The sequence below is a fragment of the Erpetoichthys calabaricus genome, chromosome 16, assembly GCF_900747795.2.
Source record: "Erpetoichthys calabaricus chromosome 16, fErpCal1.3, whole genome shotgun sequence".
In the NCBI taxonomy this organism is placed as follows: Eukaryota; Metazoa; Chordata; class Cladistia; order Polypteriformes; family Polypteridae; genus Erpetoichthys; species Erpetoichthys calabaricus.
In genome coordinates this window covers 30,816,288-30,837,155 of record NC_041409.2, presented here as the reverse complement: position 1 = coordinate 30,837,155, position 20,868 = coordinate 30,816,288, and the positions used below count along the sequence as shown (strand labels likewise).

Genomic DNA, 20,868 nt, shown 5'->3' with positions numbered 1-20,868 from the left:
CAGAACTTAAAATGGAAATTGTGTGAATTACTGTTCCACTCCATTATTACTTCCCCAGTACATCCTTAAAATGGCCCATATCAGAGATTCAGCATACTTACACGTGTGACAGCAGTCGGCAATAACACATTCCATTCAGTGGCATCTACACAGGTGCGAGTTGAGGTTCAATAACATCTATCCATTATTGAACTAGCTTGATCCAGTTAAGAGTTGCTGGGGCTAAAACCTATTCTGGCATCATGTTCTCACTCTGGCTCTGCTCTTGGCTCAATTCCTTTTCTGCTGCCTTTCCCTAAAGTCCCCTGAAAACAGAGCCACAGGGGGCTGGCCCTCCATTTCTTCCCAGTTACTCAGGTGTGCTGCTAATTATAGAAGCCACGTGATGTTAAAGCTTAGTGTTTCTCTCACTTCTTTACAGAGGCATTGTCTGTTGGTGAGAGTCTGCTCACTGCGTCAGTCAGTGGCTCTCATGTACAGCAAAGTCTTTCATTTTGATATCACTTTGAAAGTAAGAATATCACATAAAATTGAAGTCTTCTGGGCACAGCTTTGCTAATGCTTTACGTTTACAAAGATTGGATTTGTCCTTTATGTTATTTATTTTTCTCTTCTGTGTTTTTTTTTATTTTGAAGTATTATTTTCATATTTATGTAACTAATATTCTATTTAACTAATATATATATACAGTATATATATGTCTGTTGTGTTTTGTCGGTGGAACCCCAAGAGGCGGGGTCACCCTGCCACCACACCCTCAGCCAATATATTGTCAGCCTGAGGAGCACATTCTTCAGTGGTCATTAACAATTCGGGGAGAGTACATCTATTGTATTGATTTTCTGACTTCTTAGATTTTTTGCTTCTCTTCTTGGATTTTGATTACTTGATTGTGGATTTACATTTATTGTTGTTGGCTGATTTTTTTAGGTAAGCTTTTTTTGTCTTACTTTTGCCACTTTTTATGTTAAATTCCCTGTATGCTCCCAAACACCTACTCCTCCTTCTTTATATAAAGATTATGAACTTGTCTCAAAGGTTTATTTTATAGCTTTCTTCACCATTTAAAGGCATTTTTGCTACATGTTGGACATTAAAGATCATTTTTAACTTTAAAATCTGTTTCCCAAATGTTTGGGCTGGGGACCGTCTGAAGTCTGCCAGTAGAATTTGGGGTCAGGCTGGCTAGGGTGAGTCCTATTTGTGGGCTCTTTTAGAGGCCTTGTACCGTTTCACTATTTATAAGCACACAGATAATAACACTTGAAAACTTAGTTGCTTCTGAGTATTTATTAATTACTATTTGTCTTGTGTTTTTGTGTTATTTTATTACAATTGTGAGTTTATTTTGGGCCCTGGAGTTTTGCTACTTTAGTTTTCTTGTTTAATTGCTATTTTCTTTTAAGATCCTGTTTATTGTTTAATTTAGTTTTCTCTTTTTAACTAATTTTAATTATTGTGATATTACTTTTTTACCCAATTAATTCATATGAATTAGTTATTTCATTGATGTCATAATCTTGAGCTTCTTACTCTGTCGAATTTATATTTTACAATTTCTCATGAAATGTGTTCCTTTTCTCATAGTGATTTATTTTTATTGCCATCTCATCGCCATTTAAACCTCGTTTTGGTGCATACGCCTGTTTTGTGGTGTTTTTTTTGATTTTACATCAATGGTGCCCTGTTACCTCACACATAATCGCTGACATGACAGAATGTAATATCATCTTGTGATTTAAGATGTCTTCACAGTCGGTGTTAGGCTTTCTGGCTTGCTTGATCTGAAACTGATTCCCAAAGTTTGTGTATTGCTTTTATTTCACATGATCTCTTGATGAAGTTGGTACATGGCGTGTCCATGTATCTTTTCTCTAGGTACTATTTTTCCTTCCATATCCTAGACAGAAAGACTGGGTTGACTAGCAATTCTAAACTGGGCCAGTGGGAGTGAATTTATCTCGTGTGAACTAGGACCCCATCCAGGTTTGGTTCCAGACTTGTACCCTATGCCGTGATTATGTTAAAATGTAAGAATGGCTTACAAGAGCTCAGCAAATGGAAGGACAGAGGAATGAATGAGAACACCTTACATAAAACAATTTGAACAGTCTGACAACGGTTCAGGGTTACTCTGGTGTTTGCTTAGTCATCCACGGTGAGACTGTGGTTAACTGAGCTGCTTCACAGCTCCAACAAGATGAATTTAATTCTCATTCTGGACACTACAGTACTTGTGCAGCGCTTTCTCATTGTTTGTGTAAATTACATCCAGGTATGCCAGTCTCCTCTTCTACCTCTAAACGTTTGTGTTATGTTGATTGGTAAAGGCAGACTGGGCTGGTGTGACTGACTGTAGCCATATGCATGAGTACTCCTTCCAAGGGTCATTCCTGCTATGTGCTCACTGTTGCCAGCATTGACTCTGCTTCCCTGTGTCTCTTTTCTGGGAGATAGATGGACAAACAAAGACAGATAGACATCATATAAAGATCTGGCTTAGAGCTCAGATTGTTGGCAAAACATCCATGCATGACCGACTTCTATACAGAATCAGAGCCGCATATTTAGAGTAACTCATTTGACAACAAAGTGTTCGGTCTAGTCTGGTTTCGTTCTTTAAATTTTGATCAGTTTTTTGTTTTTATACATTTTCTTCTCAGTAGACTGAGGTGCAAATCACAATGTGTCTCTCATCATCTAGTCATAGCCCTAGAAATCTAGCTTCGAACAGAATAAGACATCAACATTGTAAAGACTAATTCAAGGAAAAGGAATCAGTCCCCGAGTGTACAGCCCAGGAACCCGCATGTTTTTAAAATCCACCGCTTTTTTTCCCTCTGCACTGACGCCTATCCCGCATTGTCCAAAGCATGGAGCACTCTTGGATGAAATGTCAGTTCATTGTCTGCTACCATTAGCCAGGCCAAATGACCTGTGGACTGTTGGAAGGAATGGAGACTTCAAAAAGGAAAAGCTCATGAATACAGCAAGACCAGACCTTCAGGCCATCCCCAAACAGTGCCATATCAGGTTGAGTCAGTTTGGGGAGCATACACTGGTACAGTTGCCGCACGCACCACATGACGAAACAGCTCAGGATCCTGGTTGGCATCTCCCCCAGGCAGACACGCGGTCCAGTCCCACCCCCCCAGAAATGATCACCTATTTGCTGCAGCCAGATGTTATGTGGGTGTCCCATTGGCCTGGTCCAGCCACTCGGGTCCTCAACAAGGAGCCAGATCATCCTCAGGGAATCGCACCACACTGCCATGTAGTAGGTTTGACTGATAATTTGGATTTTTAAGAAAAGCTTTAAACATTCCTCTGTTACAAGTAAATAGTCTTCTATTTTTGATGCATGACTCTGCCTTTCATTGCAGGCTTATTGGCAGAAAGACATTCAAAAAAATGCATTAAATTAGGGGGAGATGTACTTGGTCATATGAAACTAGAGATAAGATGTTCTGCTAGTCGAATTATGTCAGAGGTGCCTGGGGGGCTTCAGTGTCTGAAAATCTGGACGTGAGAGATGTTATCCATTGAACAAGGCCATGCAGCTTCAATACTGACCTGTAGATTCATGGAGAGCACACAGACATGTCTGGCACTCGCATTTTGTGTCTTGCGTTGTCTTTGATTCAATACAGAGATAAAAGCTTAAAGTACTTCAGAATAGGATTTTTTTTTCAGCTTTTGCAGTATGTAAATAATAAAAATCAATCCTATAGGCAGCACAGTAATCACATACTGATGTTTCTGTACGTATTTTGGGGCCACGTCCTGTCCCAAAGGCACCGGGCTGCCTAATTTATTGAACATGTGGGGTTCTACTGCTGTTTAGGGCGACTCGGCCATTTTGATACCTTTGAACTTCACTGTGCGTGGGGCTTATTGTATTGGAAAGAATATGAACACCTGAACAGGATGAGGAAGTCAGGCAGACGCAGAGAAGGGCAAAGCATGGAGGAGTGGATCTTAATATTCAATTCAGGTCGGTTTATTGTCTCCTGCTTAAGTAAGTAGTAAGAAAGTACATTTAAACACAAAATAATATGTAATAAACCAAGTATTTGCAGCATATTTTATATGCAGAAATAATATACAGTGCCTATATAAAGTATTTCACATTTTATTAGTATAAAATCACACCAGTTTTAATTTGGCTTTTTGACACTGATCAACAGGAAAACTCTCTTTAATGTCAAAGTGAAAGCAGATCTCTGCACAGTGGTTTAAATAAATTACAAATATAAAACACAGTCTAATTTACTGTATAAGTGTTCACCCCCGTCGTGTCAGTATTTAGTAGATGCACCTTTGGCAGCCATGACAGCCTTGAGTCTGTGTGCACAGGTTTCCTTCGGCTTTGCACATCTGGGCACTGCACTTTTTCCCCAGTCAGACTGCATGACAATCACAAGAAAATCGCCTTTCTCAAGTCCATCCACAAATTCTCACTTGGATTGATCTCTGGACTCTGACTCGGCCATTCACTCCAGGACATTAGTACTGTTGTTTAAGTTATTTCTATGTAGCTTTGGCTATCTGCTTCGGGTCATTGTCTTGCTGGAAAAGAAATCTTCTCATAAGTTGCTGTTTTCTTACGGAAGGCGTCGGATTTTCTTCCAGGATTTCATTGTGTATTTTATGTATCCATTTTACCTTCTACCCTCACAAGCCTCCTGGGGCCTGCTGCAGAGAAGCATCCCCACAGCATTATGCTGCCACCACCACGTTTCACAGTGCAGATGGTGTGTTTTTGATAATGTGCTGTGTTCAGACATTGTATTTAGTCTGATTGACAAAAAGTTCAATTTTGGTCTCATCAGACCACAGAGCCATGTTCCAGCTGACTTCAGAGTCTCCCATTTGTCTTGCGGCAAACTGTCACTGAGACGTCTTAAACATTTTTTTGCAGTGGCTTTGTCTTTGCCGCTCTCCCATAAAGTTGTGACTGGTAAAGCACCTGGGTTGCAGTTGTTGGCTGCTGTGAAAGGATCAGACTCAACACACTTAGAAAGGTTTGGGGCAGCCACCCGTATATCATCCCTGGATGCAATGGGTTTGTTTTTTGTGGACAGAAGTGTCTCTGATGGAGCCCAGACATGAACTGATTGAGGTTTGAGAGGATGGCAGTTTTAACTGACAAGACCGGAAGTGATGTGGGGGAACCGGAAGTGACCTTCTTTTGACGTTATTGTAGGCACCGGAACTGGAAGTGATGTAAGCCTAGACACTGGAAATGACGTCAGCCTAGGTGCCGGACCCGAAAGTGACGTCAGCCTAGGCACCGGAACCGGAAATGACGTCCTCAGCGATGAGCCAGACAAGTTTACCTGTGTCTGGTCTGCAGAGATAACAGGAGAAGGTTTAGTGCATCCCGCCACCCCCTTGCCTGATGTGGAATTACCTTCACTTGGTTCTTACAACGTCCTCCTTCTCGCACGTGCGTGACACAGCACAGACTCTCCAGTCTCTGCCACTGTAGCTTCTGCACTAATTCAGAGTTCTCATAGATCTTTTGGCGGCCTCCTTCTTTAGTCTTCTTCTTGCACGACTGCAGTTTTTGTGGATGGCCTGCTCTACGCAGATTTACAGCTGTGTCACACTCGTTCCATCTCTTCTTAATTATTGGTATTTACTGATTTGGAGATTTTTTTGTCTCCATTCCCTGACTTTTATTTTACCACTTTTATCCACTTTTCATTGAGTTTCTTAGAGTGTTCTTTTGCCTTCATTGTGCAGTTTAGGCTACCATATTTACTCACCACAAGATGGACCTTCCACATACAGGAGCATTTATACTACAATCACTTGAAATCCCGGCCAGGTGATCTGCATTGAACTAATTATAAAAATTTAAAAAGGCTCCAACTGTTCATCAGTCCATCCATTTCCTAAACCCACTTATCCAGAGCAGGGATGCATGAAGCTGGAGACTAAGACAGAAAGTGCTGTGCGAGGCATGAACAATCCAGACAGACAGACAGACAGACAGACGGGACCACTTTAGCATCATCAAACTATCTAACCTACAAGTCTTTCAAATCCGTTTAATCACATCCCACACCTGCAATATTACACCATTCATACATTTTCCAATAACAGTAAGAAAGTGTTTATTTTGCCACATCCACAATAAGCAGAAAAAAATGTTTTCTGTCACTTCAATATCATTAACTGTACTTATGTACTTCTTCATAATTTCTGTTTTAAATATGTTCTTGTAAGTCACATTTAGGTTATATTGGAACTTTGAATTACAAATTATTCATATTTTTTATGGTTCGACTGGCTCCCCCAGGCCTAACTCTGCCCATGTTTGTAGACAACCTGACCCCAAAGTACGCCATCTGCAAGTAAACATATGAAGCTTCCTTCATACCCACGACACTGATATCCTTTGGATTAAGTGGCCAGTTGCTAATGGTGCACAGCGGCCTGTTCTCCTGCTGCATGTGATAATGTGGCCTCACAAGCACAGTCTTGTTTTTATTTATTTATTTTTTTTTTTTTTTGAGGTCATGGAGCTTGGAAAAAAAGGGAAAAATGATGTTAACATTTAATCTGATTAAATTCTGTCTGCTGCAAGGCTTAACTCCTCCTGTGTACGCTCTGTCTATTCTCAGTTCATGCTTTCGTATTTATGTTGTGTTTCAAATGATGATGAATATTGCTTCAGTGTTACGACGGCCATCCGATATGAATAGCTGATAATGTTGGACAACTTTCCTGCTTTTGAAATGGTCTTCTGTTCCTTTGGTACCTCTAAAGGTGTAGATGGTGTTACTATATCTGTGCAGGTTGAGCAAATCAGCCTTTCGGAGGAGGAGGACAAGAGAGCACAATTATGAGGCTTTCAGCATCTTTTGTGATCCCTTAAGCACACATCCTCAGCTGCCAGATTGTTTTAGCCTCTCGCTTCCCTTCTCCGTCCACTTCCTTTTCCCTTCTCTGTCAGCACCAGTCTGAAGAGCACACATACTGGAGTTTTCCTGTATTAGGGTGCACTATTGTGACATCAGGTGGTGATGGTCTGCTTCCAGTTCTGTGCATGTCGCATTAGAAATTACTGAAGTCTCACCTCACCTGCCATTTGTGAATAAACGCAGAATATGTGTCTTTCACATCTTCAAAGCATGACACTCCTTATTAATGCAAATTCCAATGTCTACTTTTTGACCTGGAACAATGGTGCAACAGGCACAAAATTTGAAAAAAAACAAGCTATATCATGCCAATCTTATTAATCTCTCCCACAACCTCATATTACTGTATTACTCAACATTTACTTTCTGTGGAGCTCTTCTAATAGTGAATGTCATCTCCAGGTGTTCCTCACATACAGAGCTGTAGTTACGGTTGTTTCTCTATTATATAAAATAAACTTGGGACGAGACTTTTTGTGCGACGAGACGTGATGTTTTGAAGAGAGACAGGGGGACACTTCAGAGAGACACTTTCACGTCCCCGTGACACACGTGACACGGTCAAGTCACGTCATACTGACATCATTGTCACACAGATTTCAAGAGAGACAGAGGGACACTTCAGAGAGACACTTCAGAGAGACACTTTCACGTCTCGTGACACACGCGACACGGTCAAGTCACATCATACTGACATCTTCGTCACACAGATTTGAAGAGAGACAGAGGGACACTTCAGAGAGACACTTCAGAGGGACACTTTCACGTCCCGTGACACACGCGACACGGTCAAGTCACATCATACTGACATCATCGTCACACAGATTTGAAGAGAGACAGAGGGACACTTCAGAGAGACACTTCAGAGGGACACTTCAGAGAGACACTTCAGAGAGACACTTTCACGTCCCGTGACAGAACAAAGAGCAGCTTAACAAAATGCTAAGTTAAAGGTGACACATCCACGACTAAACGAAGCAGAAAGAGCGGCGAGATGAAATGAAACACAAAAGCGCAGGAGAGAAAAGAATGCAAATTCTGAAAAAAAGAAATGTAAGCAAAGACTTAGCGAGGAAGAAAGATCTGCGCGTCGAAATACTGAAACAGTGTGGAAGATGAAAACATCAACTTACAATATCACAAAAAATATCTACAACTGTGTCCTGCGGTGGGTTGGCACCCTGCCTGGGATTGGTTCCTGCCTTGTGCCCTGTGTTGGCTGGGATTGGCTCCAGCAGATCCCCGTGACCCTGTATTTGGATTCAGCGGGTTGGAAAATGGATGGATGGATATCTACAACCGTTAACACCGTCTGGTCTCCCACCGGCCGAATTACTGTTAAGAGAAGGACGTATCGTAATGTTATTGCATAATTTATATATGAGTGATGGGCTATGTAATGGGACAAGATTAGTTGTATTCAAAATTGGTTGATCAATTCTAACATGTAAAATTTTAACAGGCGACAAGAAAGGTAATGATAGTCCATCTAACATCAGACACCAAAGGAGATCTTGATATGCCATTCGTATTAAAACGTTTACAGTTTCCCGTCAGATTAGCTTTTGCAATGACAATTAACAAATCACAGGGACACACATTAGAAAAAGTCGGTTTACTTATAAGAGAGAAAGAAATGAAATTCACTCACGGGCAGTTATATGTTGCATTGTCACGGTGTAAGACCAAATATGGAATCAAAACTCAATTCGACAGACAAAAAGTTAATTCCAAATATTGTTTTTACTGAAGTTTTAAAGTATAGGTGAACATAATGCATATATAACAATTCTCATGAAAATAACAATCTCTTTAAATTGTATTTCGGGTTAAACAAACCTGGGGGTTGGCGAGCGAAGCGACTGTTAATACATTTTTAAGCTGGATCATAGACATCTTGCGTGATTTACTCAGAATTACACAGCGATTAAAAAGTGGGAATAGAATGAACAGCCTTGCGGTTAAAAATCCAATACTGTAGCTGACAGGCCATGCTGTTTGTCCAAGGTGATGGACTTACAAGTCTTAGAGCAGTTCTCTGTATGCACTGGTCCAGTTTGACTTGATAATGTTTTACACACCAAAAGATGACAGTGTGGAGGGATGGGTGAGAAATCATTCATACAGATTTTCAATTTGAGCATGGTCAGGTTAGGTGACTCGCTAAGGGGCAGACTCACACAGTCAGTGGGAAACAAGAGCCAAACCAGCAGCTGTCATTAAAAGACCAAAGCCTTAACATCTGACTGGTACTGATGTTAGGAGTACTGTGTGGTCTTCTATGTCACCCCCTTCTCTGGTATTTCAATGCCTTCCTTCTTTTTTTTAGAATTTATAATCAAACTTATAGAAAAATATGAAAGGCACTATGAAATATATGTATCTGTCTATCTATTGTGATCTGTAGGGAGCGTTGCAACACCCTAAACACAACTCCACAAACACAAGTCCTGGTTCAATTAAAAGGTTTATGTTATCCAATACTTTACTAAAGGCTTCTCAGCACCATTTATATACTTTATATACTCAGCACCGGCTATACTTTCTTAGAAGGCTGCCGTCCTTCAACATCTGCAATAAGATGCTGCAGATGTTCTATCAGACGGTTGTGGCGAGTGCCCTCTTCTACGCAGTGGTGTGCTGGGAAGACAGCATAAAGAAGAGGGACGCCTCACGCCTGGACAAACTGATGAGGAAGGCAGACTCTATTGTAGGCATGGAGCTGGACAGTTTGACATCCATGGCATAGCGACGGGCGCTGAGCAGACTCCTGTCAATAATGGAGAATCCACCGCATCCACTGAACAGTGTCATCTCCAGACAGAGGAGCAGCTTCAGCGACAGACTGCTGTCACCGTCCTGCTCCACTTACAGACTGAGGAGGTCGTTCCTCCACCACACTATGAGACTCTTCAGTTCCACCCAGCGGGGGGGGGAGGGGGGGGCTAAAAGTTAACATTATTCAAAGTTATTGTCTGTCTGTTATACCTGCATTGTCATCACTCTTTAATTTATTATTGTTATTATCAGTATGCTGCTGCTGGAGTATGTGCATTTCCCTTTGGGATTAATAAAGTATCTATCTATCTATCTATCTATCTATCTATCTATCTATCTATCTATCTATCTATCTATCTATCTATCTATCTACAGTGGTGTGAAAAACTATTTGCCCCCTTCCTGATTTCTTATTCTTTTGCATGTTTGTCACACAAAATGTTTCTGATCATCAAACACATTTAACCATTAGTCAAATATAACACAAGTAAACACAAAATGCAGTTTTTAAATGATGGTTTTTATTATTTAGGGAGAAAAAAAAATCCAAACCTACATGGCCCTGTGTGAAAAAGTAATTGCCCCCTGAACCTAATAACTGGTTGGGCCACCCTTAGCAGCAATAACTGCAATCAAGCGTTTGCGTTAACTTGCAATGAGTCTTTTACAGCGCTCTGGAGGAATTTTGGCCCACTCATCTTTGCAAAATTGTTGTAATTCAGCTTTATTTGAGGGTTTTCTAGCATGAACCACCTTTTTAAGGTCATGCCATAGCATCTCAATTGGATTCAGGTCAGGACTTTGACTAGGCCACTCCAAAGTCTTCATTTTGTTTTTCTTCAGCCATTCAGAGGTGGATTTGCTGGTGTGTTTTGGGTCATTGTCCTGTTGCAGCACCCAAGATCGCTTCAGCTTGAGTTGACGAACAGATGGCCGGACATTCTCCTTCAGGATTTTTTGGTAGACAGTAGAATTCATGGTTCCATCTATCACAGCAAGCCTTCCAGGTCCTGAAGCAGCAAAACAACCCCAGACCATCACACTACCACCACCATATTTTACTGTTGGTATGATGATCTTTTTCTGAAATGCTGTGTTCCTTTTACGCCAGATGTAACGGGACATTTGCCTTCCAAAAAGTTCAACTTTTGTCTCATCAGTCCACAAGGTATTTTCCCAAAAGTCTTGGCAATCATTGAGATGTTTCTTAGCAAAATTGAGACGAGCCCTAATGTTCTTTTTGCTTAACAGTGGTTTGCGTCTTGGACATCTGCCATGCAGGCCGTTTTTGCCCAGTCTCTTTCTTATGGTGGAGTCGTGAACACTGACCTTAATTGAGGCAAGTGAGGCCTGCAGTTCTTTAGACGTTGTCCTGGGGTCTTTTGTGACCTCTCGGATGAGTCGTCTCTGCGCTCTTGAGGTAATTTTGGTCGGCCGGCCACTCCTGGGAAGGTTCACCACTGTTCCATGTTTTTGCCATTTGTGGATAATGGCTCTCACTGTGGTTCGCTGGAGTCCCAAAGCTTTAGAAATGGCTTTATAACCTTTACCAGACTGATAGATCTCAATTACTTCTGTTCTCATTTGTTCCTGAATTTCTTTGGATCTTGGCATGATGTCTAGCTTTTGAGGTGCTTTTGGTCTACTTCTCTGTGTCAGGCAGCTCCTATTTAAGTGATTTCTTGATTGAAACAGGTGTGGCAGTAATCAGGCCTGGGGGTGGCTACGGAAATTGAACTCAGGTGTGATACACCACAGTTAGGTTATTTTTTAACAAGGGGGCAATTACTTTTTCACACAGGGCCATGTAGGTTTGGATTTTTTTTCTCCCTAAATAATAAAAACCATCATTTAAAAACTGCATTTTGTGTTTACTTGTGTTATATTTGACTAATGGTTAAATGTGTTTGATGATCAGAAACATTTTGTGTGACAAACATGCAAAAGAATAAGAAATCAGGAAGGGGGCAAATAGTTTTTCACACCACTGTATCTATCTATCTATTTGCATGACCACAATTTTCTCTTCTCTCTCTTTCTTCTCCTCCACTCCTTTCAGGTGAGTTTTGTCTGTCTTCCACACCCGACTCCAACTCGCCTAGATGAGGCTGGGCAGTTTCTTTCATCTATGTCCTATGACCTGGGAGCATTTCCAGTGCCAGGGCATAGTCTTCTAGAAGCACTTCCAGGTCAAATGGTGTTATTAATCCCAGTAGCTTCCCCAGTGGCCCCCATGGAACCCAACAGGGCTACCCCATGGGACTACAGGTCAGAGCATGCCCTGCAGGTGTCTAGATGATAATCCTAACCCAGGGATGCTCTCCATTGGGGGAGCCACTCTGTCCCTCCATTGCACTGGCCTCCAGGTCAGGTAATGCCACAAGACCACATCAGGTTCCACTTCTGTCAGCAAAAAACAGAAAGCTTAGACTGCAGTTGGGCACAGGCTCACCAAAACTGGACAGGTAAAGACTGGAACAATGTCGCCTGGACTGATGAACCTCAGTTTCTGCTGAGAATCAGAATTTGGCACCAGAAACATGAATCCATACACACACACTGCCTTGTCTCAATATTCCAGGCTAGTGGTGGTGGTGATGTAACAGTGTGAAGACTGTTGTCTTGACACATTTTGGGCCTGGCAATACCAATAACCATCACCTGAATGTCACAGCCTATTTGAATATTGTTGCTGACCATGTGAATCTCTTTATGGCCTCAATTTACCCATCTTCTAATGGCGACTTCCAGACTGATAATACACCATGTCACAAATTGCAAAGGTCATCTCAAACTGGTTTCATGAACATGACAACAACTTCAGTATTCTTAAATAGCCTTCCCAGTCACCGAATCTAAAGAATCTAATAGAACACCTTTGGGATGTGGTAGAAGAGGACATTTGCAGAAGGAATGTGCAGCTGACAAATCTGCAGAAACCATATGATGCAATCATACAATCATACCATGGACCAGAATCTCTAAAGAAATGCTTCCAACATCTTCTGGAATCCATGTAGGGTCAGATCTAACATGAGGGCATTGCTGGAGGTGTGCCCAGGGGCCTGTGATGGCAAGGGGCCTTTTCGGCAGATAGCCCCCCAAACCCCACTACCCTCCACAGCATGATGAAACAATCCCATGAGTAAAAATGACCAAGGGGCCTCTACCTGGTCAATGAAATGATTAAATATCCATGAGTAGAAATGACCAAGGGGGGCATGGGTGGGTTGGTGATGAAGTTATCAAGTGCCACACTGAAATCAAGAGTGAGAAATACCACACTGCAGTAAACAGCCCGTGTCTGTTAAAAGTGTGACCAACACTCCATTAATGAGCTAAGTCACCCAGGGGCCTGAAGAAGTCTTCTTCCAACCTTGAATCCATGCCATGATGAACTGAGGGTATTTCAGAGGAATAAGAGGCCCTAGCCAGCATTTCTATATTCTATAGTGTTTGTTTACTCAGCGAGTATTTATTAAGTCTATCATGTCACTGTAAGAGAGAGAGCTTAGTGAGGTGATCCTCAACGGGCCAGTATGAGTGAACGTACCCTTCAACGGGCTGGCATCTCTTCAATTGCTGGTTCTTACATTCTGCCCAGTGCTGTCTGGTTTGGCTCTGGACCTTTAACCCTAAATTGGATAAGCGTGTTCATAGAAATATAAAGATGCGCTAACCTTAGACCATCTTTAGTTAGTGATGTTCTCCGAATACACAAAACCCTTTGACAGCCTTGCTAACCTGAATTCCTTTCTTCAGTCTTAACCTCAACAAGATCAATTAGATCCTCTGATTTAGGGATTGAACGATTATTTATTCAGGTTTCTCTTCACCCGTCCTTGATGGTCTCTAATAATCCTGCAGATTCTGAACTGAAGGCTGGCACAATGGCAGACTCACCCAGGTCTTTGCCTTCACGTTTGGTAAACTTGATTCAAGCAGCACACGCATGGATAACTGAGCACATGGTCTTAGGAGAGACGTGTCGATCGAGGCTTCTTTCTAGCTGCTGATGCCTTCGTCAGTGAAATACTAGAAAGGAGCGATTTAGTGCGATTTGCAATTTAAATCAAACCCGAGTCCTAATCGGCGGCGCGCGCGCCTTCGCTTTCCCTTTGCTGCTGCAGACAGAAGGCGTTTGTTGGAGGCGGGCACGCGGACTGGCAGGCGGGCGTAGCTTTTCCTGTAAATCTTAACCAGGTGCTTCTTTTTCGCTCTTTTGGCCGGTGGTGGCGTCACACGGAAAAGTAACTTCCCAACGAGCAGCACAATGCGCGACTGACTGAGAGCGAGCGAGCGAGCGAGCTTCTTTCCCGGGGTTAAGCGAGCGATAACAAGCCGGAGCTGAGCTGGAGCGCAATTATAAGGCTCCGGAACCTGTCGGACGCAAAAAGTGGATTTTCACTTCCTTCCAGGGAATTGTTTCTTGTCATTGTCCATTTTTGTCGGAACAGCTTTCGTCGGGGTCTCGATGGCAGGACACGAATGGGACGACTGGTTTGAACGGGAGGAATTTATCGGGCAGATCAGCGACATCCGAGTTCACAATCTACAAGGTAAGGCGGAGAGCAGACTGCTTGTGTGTGCTGCTCGTACGTTTGCTTCAGATGCCACAAGTCCGCGATTCCTCGCGTTTTCTCTCTTCATCTTGATAAACGAGGGGCTTTGTGTAGCAGGATGTGCATTCCACAAATCGCGTTCAGGATTCTTAGACACCGGTATTACCGGTCACCGGTGTTTCGTGACGCGATCAGCTGACTGCTGGAACTCTTTATGGGATAGTCCATAGGCGTAAGTAAGCACTTTGTAAACGTTCTCGCGAGTTGCTGGGTCCCAGCGACAAGCGCCCGAGCTCAATGGGTGGTCGCTTATAGCCACACAGTAATGCTCTGGCGCGATGTTGGTAAACATTAGTCGATTTCATACGGATGAAGCCTTATTTCCAAATGAATTTGCTGATGTGAAACCTTCATTTTCAGGAAACGCCGCTGCATATCATTTTGTTGTATGTGGTTATATTATAATATTATTCTTGGTAGACGCGCAGTTGTTCTATTTTCGGAACGATGCAGCAAGTTCAATGCTAGGCGATTCCCACTAGGCGGTGGTGAACAGCACTTCATGGGATGGAAGGAACTTTAAAAAAGAAATCTCCATCCGTAGTGCAGGTGGGGTGCAGCGGAGGACCATCGTAGCGCTGTGATACAAAGCTTGGTTAACTTTGGAGGTGACACCCACCCATACAGAACACATTTACACGGAAGAGTTGGGGATGTGAAGGGAGGGGAACTCGCTGGTACCCGGACAGCAGATCTGGTGCTGGGACAAATTCCATCGTTGTAATTTGGTTCCTCTGTCTGCTTTGGCACCATCGTAAGTTTATCAGGACTCGGCGCCTATCTGCAAAGCATATTGGGAAAGGCTGGAACCAACCCTGGCTTCATGTGAATATACCTGTGAAACGGGTTACATAATTTAATTCTTAATGAACACAATGGTTCGCACCGCAGTGACCATTACGGGTTGAACTCTCTGTATTTGGATGTGTTATTAAAATATGTTGTAAAAGTAAAGTATGGTTGCATTCCCATCTCCCACCTTGGAATAGGGCTCCGGCTTCTTAGGAATGCTTGTATAGTGTGCATTTTGTAGATGGCTGGTGATCTCGCCCAGTACTCCAGTAGACGTCCGGACAGTTGTGATGCGGGGTGCTGGCGGGGGCTTTTTGTTAGCATAGTCAGAATTGGGAGGGAAGCTTGACGACAGCTCAGTGCTCTGCATCGTAGGCAGTGAAGTGACATGACGGAGGGACTTAATGTCTGACGAGAACACGGGCTTCATCCTCACCCCGGACCGACTCTCCGCCCGTGTCATTGACAAGCAAATAGTCCCGATCCAGGAACCTGCGCTTTAAAGCTTTCTGATTAATTTTAAATCAGAAGGATAGCGAGGGGGTGTATGTGTAATAATATGATTTTGTTTTTATTGTCTCTGACTGGTATCGAAACAAAAAAAAAAAAAAAAAAAAAAAAGCATAAACGGCGATACTGAGTTGTATTTCAATTACTGAAAAGAAAAATATATATATTTATTAATCCGAAAGAAACGCATAAGACGTCGATCAGCAAGCAGGGAGAGAGTGAGAGGCGGTTAGCTTTGCCAGCGATGCGCCCCCGCTATTCTTAACACGTGAACAGGTGTCTGGGATCAGAAGCCCACGCAACTTCCTACGAGCTGTGAACGTTCGCATTCCCCGCTGCAGACGTTTTCGTTTATCGGGGCTTCCGCCAGCACGGTGCCCCAAAAGTGGGCTTTGTGCAGAGGGGCACAGTGTAGGCGATTTGCCGCTGTGTGGAGTCTCATTCACTTCTGCGTGTTTGTGTCCTTATTATTTGGTGTCACCCTTCCAGGGCTGGCTGTCGTCTCCCTCTGACGCTGCTATTAGTGACATTGCTGCAGTCCTGAGTTGTAATAGGGACTTAACTCAATTTACAGTGAGACCCCCAGCAAGTCCTGTAACTTGTTTGTGTACTGTATGTAAGTTATTGAAATATATTATGATCTGTAAGGCATCCGCCAAGTCTGCAATAATAATAATAATAACAACACTCATAATACTGGTTTATGTCTGAGTTATTTTGAATGGCAAGTCTAGCGGATGAATGAAGGTGCCCTTTGCATGTTATATGTATGCTTGTCTCACTTGAGTGGATGCCAAAATCACCTCCAAGCAGTCTCGTTTTAAACACCAGCTATTCAGAAATTCCTAAACCAGACTTGCTCCAGTGACAAGAATGTTACTTTAATCCTGTGCAATTATTACCAAACATTCTGTTGCAAAATGATAAGCTTACGTTTTGGTTCCAGGTGTGTGGGTGACTGGGTGTTTTGGTTTCACATTTTTGTAACCTTTTATGAGCCAAACATCTCTTCAATAATAAAATACTAGAGAAACAAGGCAACTCGTCAACACCAGCCCTCTCACTCATAGTGATGATAATGACAGGTTGTTTCTACTCATGGGAATGTGTGCACCAAAAGGAGACCCACCCAGAGGCAGATGTGATCACTAAACACAAAGGCCCAGCTCTGCCCTGGCGTTGGACCTGCATTGGACCCCCTTGTTGGCAAAATCAGCCAAGTGTCACTTCCCCCAAACACAAAGGACATTAGCCTGCACCAAAAAACACGACTTTATGAAGTTCATTTTTAATGTAAGCCTACAAATGATTGGCCAGTCAGTTTTTAGTATTACCAGCTCAACTGTTTGGAGGTGAGTTTAACATTCATTCTGTGATCGGTAGATAGATAGATAGAAAGAAAGAAAGAAAGAAAGAAAGAAAGAAAGAAAGAAAGAAAGAAAGAAAGAAAGAAAGAAAGAAAGAAAGAAAGAAAGAAAGAAAGAAAGAAAGAAAGAAAGAAAAGTGCATTTGTCTTCAGGGGAAAATGTGGCTTTTGGTCTTTAAATAAATAAATGAACAGGTAAATAAATAAGTATAAGGACAGTATGGTATGGACACACACCAGAATGAGTAAAAAGGAAAAAAATTAAAAAGAAAGGACAAATTCTGACTTGGCTGCAGTCACAATGAGGGGTTTATGCAGGGGTATTGGTGTTGGTATAAAGGAGCCACCACAGCATTTCGTGACACACGTCTGTGCATTGACTGACAGTCCTCAGTGTTAGAGTGTGCAGCATTGTTCATAATGGCACTCAGTTTTGCTTTAATTCTCCCCTTCACTGCTACCTCCAGGGCGTCCACAATGCTACCCCTTTAGTGTTTCTTGACACACTTCTACTAAATAATTTGTTGTCTGAAAGTTCGTAATGCTGTTATGTCAGAGAGAGGATGTGCAGCATTGTTTATAATGGCACTCAGTTTTGCTTTATTTCTCTCCTTTGCTACTGGGGCTCCAGAGCGCATCCCATAACTGATCCTGACCTTTTAATTAGCTTGTTAGTTTGGTGGGCCTCTCTTGAAGTGATGTTACCAGCCCAGCACACCACAGCTTAGAAAACTTCACTGGCCATCAGAGAATTGTAGATGATGTGAAGGATGTCACTTTCCCACATTAAAGGAACGCAGACTCCTGAGGTTGAAAACTCTGCTCTGCCCTTTCTTGTGTAGTTCCTCTGTGTTGTGAGACCAGTGCAACCTGTCATTCATGTGGACCCCCAAGTACTTGTAGGAGTGGACCACTCCTTGAAGAGTTACTGGACAGAGAGGCCGTTTGGTGCGGTGAAAGTCAATAACGAGTTACTTGGTTTTGCTGATGTTAAGATGCAGAAAGTTTTCTTCATAATTGCAACTGCATTAAAAAAATACATTTTTGAATATGATTAATTTTTTATGTCAAGATTTTCCACCTTGATAAATTAAGTAAATCCTAATTAAAATGAATACATTGGGTTTACTCTGTATTCTTATTGAAGAAATGAATTTGTCCATGTGTAGACGACTTTAGCAATTTTGAAAAAATTCATGTCAAGCACAGCAGATTGAGGTTATTTCATTCTGGTTATTTTAAAGCTAACTAAACTTACTTGATGTTATTCATTTTCAAAAAGACATTTATGCTTTATTACCATAAATGGTAGAAAATATAAAACTTCTTTGTTCATTTTGATTGACTGCACTGTTCTTGTAATAGTAACGCTAAGTGTCATGTTGTATTGGAAGCAAAAACAAAAATAAAAAATAAAAAGATGCTTTTGTGATGCACTGAGGGTGACAAGTTAGTGTATCAAAAAAGTGTCACAACAATACAAAACCTATGGAATTTAGGAAAAATAAATGCACTGAAAGTCTGTTTAAAAGTCTGTGGATCCCATAGACCACTGTGCTACAAAAGGGGAAAATTGTTATGTAAAATATTATATACTTTATGGCAAAAATGTTTTTGGTGTACATAAACCTGGTTTAGTTTAAGATGAATCGACTTCATGTAACTGTGCATGAGGTAAAATGGGCAGAGCAAGTTATGAGAATTGCAAAAAGTATTCCTTTTGAGTGAGATTATCATTAAATAGATAAATCATGACAAGAGTCCCCGAGGCTGATTCCACGTCTGTTAAAAGAAAAATCATTTAGCGGATTTGTTTCAACATTAGTGGTCTCAATGTAAGATTGACGAGATTTTTGTCAACATAGCTAGAAAAATCAAACATAACACCAGCAAACAGGATGATTTGAAGTGAAATAATTTAAGTCAGTAAACCGGCCCTGCCGTCCATTTCTTTTCCTCTTGTGTAACCGTGAAGGAATCACTCAGGGTCACCCCCCCACCCCCCCACTCCATTACAGGTTTTCACATGGATAGGAGGGTTGAGAATTGGGTCCCCCTAGCCAGTCAGTAAGCAGGAGCTTCTCCATTTGAGCTAAAGGAGAACTTGGGTAAGTGAGTCTCGGACACTCTGTCAGTTTAAAGCTGGAAGGGTACCACGTTACAGAGTCACCTCTTCCTTGCACTTGCTGCCCCCAGCCTGCACTCTAAGTGGTCCAGACAAACCCCCAAATGACTCCAGCGAGTAGCGATAAGCGTAGGGAGGGTCCGTAAGGCTGAGAGAGCCGATGTTCAACATCATACCCTCTCCGTTGTGGCAGAGGTCCAGAGGTCTGCTTGCTCAGCTGAGCATGGGAAATTCCTTACTCGAAGCTGGATAAATATTCACTTCTGACGCAGAGGCCCTGGGTTCACAATCACCCTCTGCTTGCGTGGATATGAAGGGGAGAGGGGTGACACTCTGAGCGGTTGCTTGCTGGTGACATTGTATAATAGTTTTGTGTAGTTTTTTTTTTGGCAGGGGCATTCTTGATGCTCACCATGGATTCTAATAGACATGTTTAATTGAAGCAGCCCTGTTATTAACAAGAAGGTGGTGCATCTGGTCTTTAACTTATTATAAGTAAAGATTGTAAGGGGGCCCGTACAGTTCTACAGTATTCATCCATTCTTCTAATGCTAGTGCAACTGTCCAGAACAACAGAGCAGTTAACATTTGACCAGCTCTGCTTGTTCCAGCAGTTTGAATGGTTAGTCTTTTCAAGTATTGAGTTACGTATTTTAATGTGATTTATTTCTATTCTGTCTACAGCAGGTCAAGCATGGGGTGTTAGGCAAAACGAGCATATTCAGCCAAGTCAAATAATTACGCAAATGAGGAGAGCAATGCAAAGGAATCAGACATGGACAAATACCAAGTGAAAATTCTTAGCCCTAGAACTGGACAAACTTTTTAAAATGTCTAAAATGTTTGTCTGGGCTTTCCATCTTCCACAATTCTGTTGTCATTATGAGGGGCCGGTCCCCTCCTGTTACCTAACTGTACCCAGAATACTCCATAGTTGATTACATATCCATTCTCTCATTTTTTTAGTCATCCATTCACTTCAGGGTTGTGTAGAGACAGTTCTTGTTGGGCATAAGGCATCAACCAACCAGGAGAGGGCACGCTCGTACACACGTCCACACTTAACTGTTCAAGGACAGTTTTAAAGTTGTGCATTTACTTACTATGAATGTCATTACGATACAGGTCACGCCAACTAAACCTTCCTGCCTCTCCTGACCTGCTTTAGCATGTTTTTGTTCTGTCTGGGTGGCTGTCCTGCCCTAAACAGTGTGCCAACACCTTCAGTCTCGCTCCATCCCTCTGTCCTCTCTTCATCCACAGCACTATCTCTCTTTTAAGTGTGGACACGATGATCGCTTTTACAAATACAGGTTGTCTGAGGAATTTCCTGCTGCATTCTTGGGTTGTGTGCATTTGTAAAACAAAGCATCCTGCAAAGTCAAGCTGGCAGTGCCCTCATCGAGTTCTGATATAATCTGAGGTAATTCCTGACAATTACCAAAACTGGCATATACCTGAACAAAGCAGGGGAATTGCCATGTGAAGCAAACAAAGTGTCTTGGCATCTTCACATACGTGTGCTGATGTCCACATGACTTTCTTAAAAGTAAGTGAAATTCTGAACAACACTTTAAATAAGGAAGCTCACCACCTTCCACGTCAAGGAGATAATGATTAAGCCCAATTATATCTGATCCAGCTGTGCACCACCTCCTTCACAGAGTCATGTCTATGAGTAGAAGATGCAGCATTCTCTGGTGGCATTTAATGGAAACCAAGCTTAGCAAAACTGTAAGACA

General features: G+C 42.2%; 1 protein-coding gene across 1 annotated transcript in view; it reads left to right on the top strand.

Annotated features, from left to right (window-relative positions):
* Positions 1-13,851: 13,851 nt before the first annotated feature.
* Positions 13,852-20,868, top strand: part of LOC114667047 (calmin-like) — a 105,736-nt gene continuing 98,719 nt past the window's right edge. Inside the window, exon 1 of the mRNA XM_028822149.2 lies at positions 13,852-14,270. Within this exon, the coding sequence (XP_028677982.1) occupies positions 14,186-14,270 (85 nt within the window). The 5' untranslated portion in view covers positions 13,852-14,185. The remainder of the gene's footprint in view (positions 14,271-20,868) is intronic.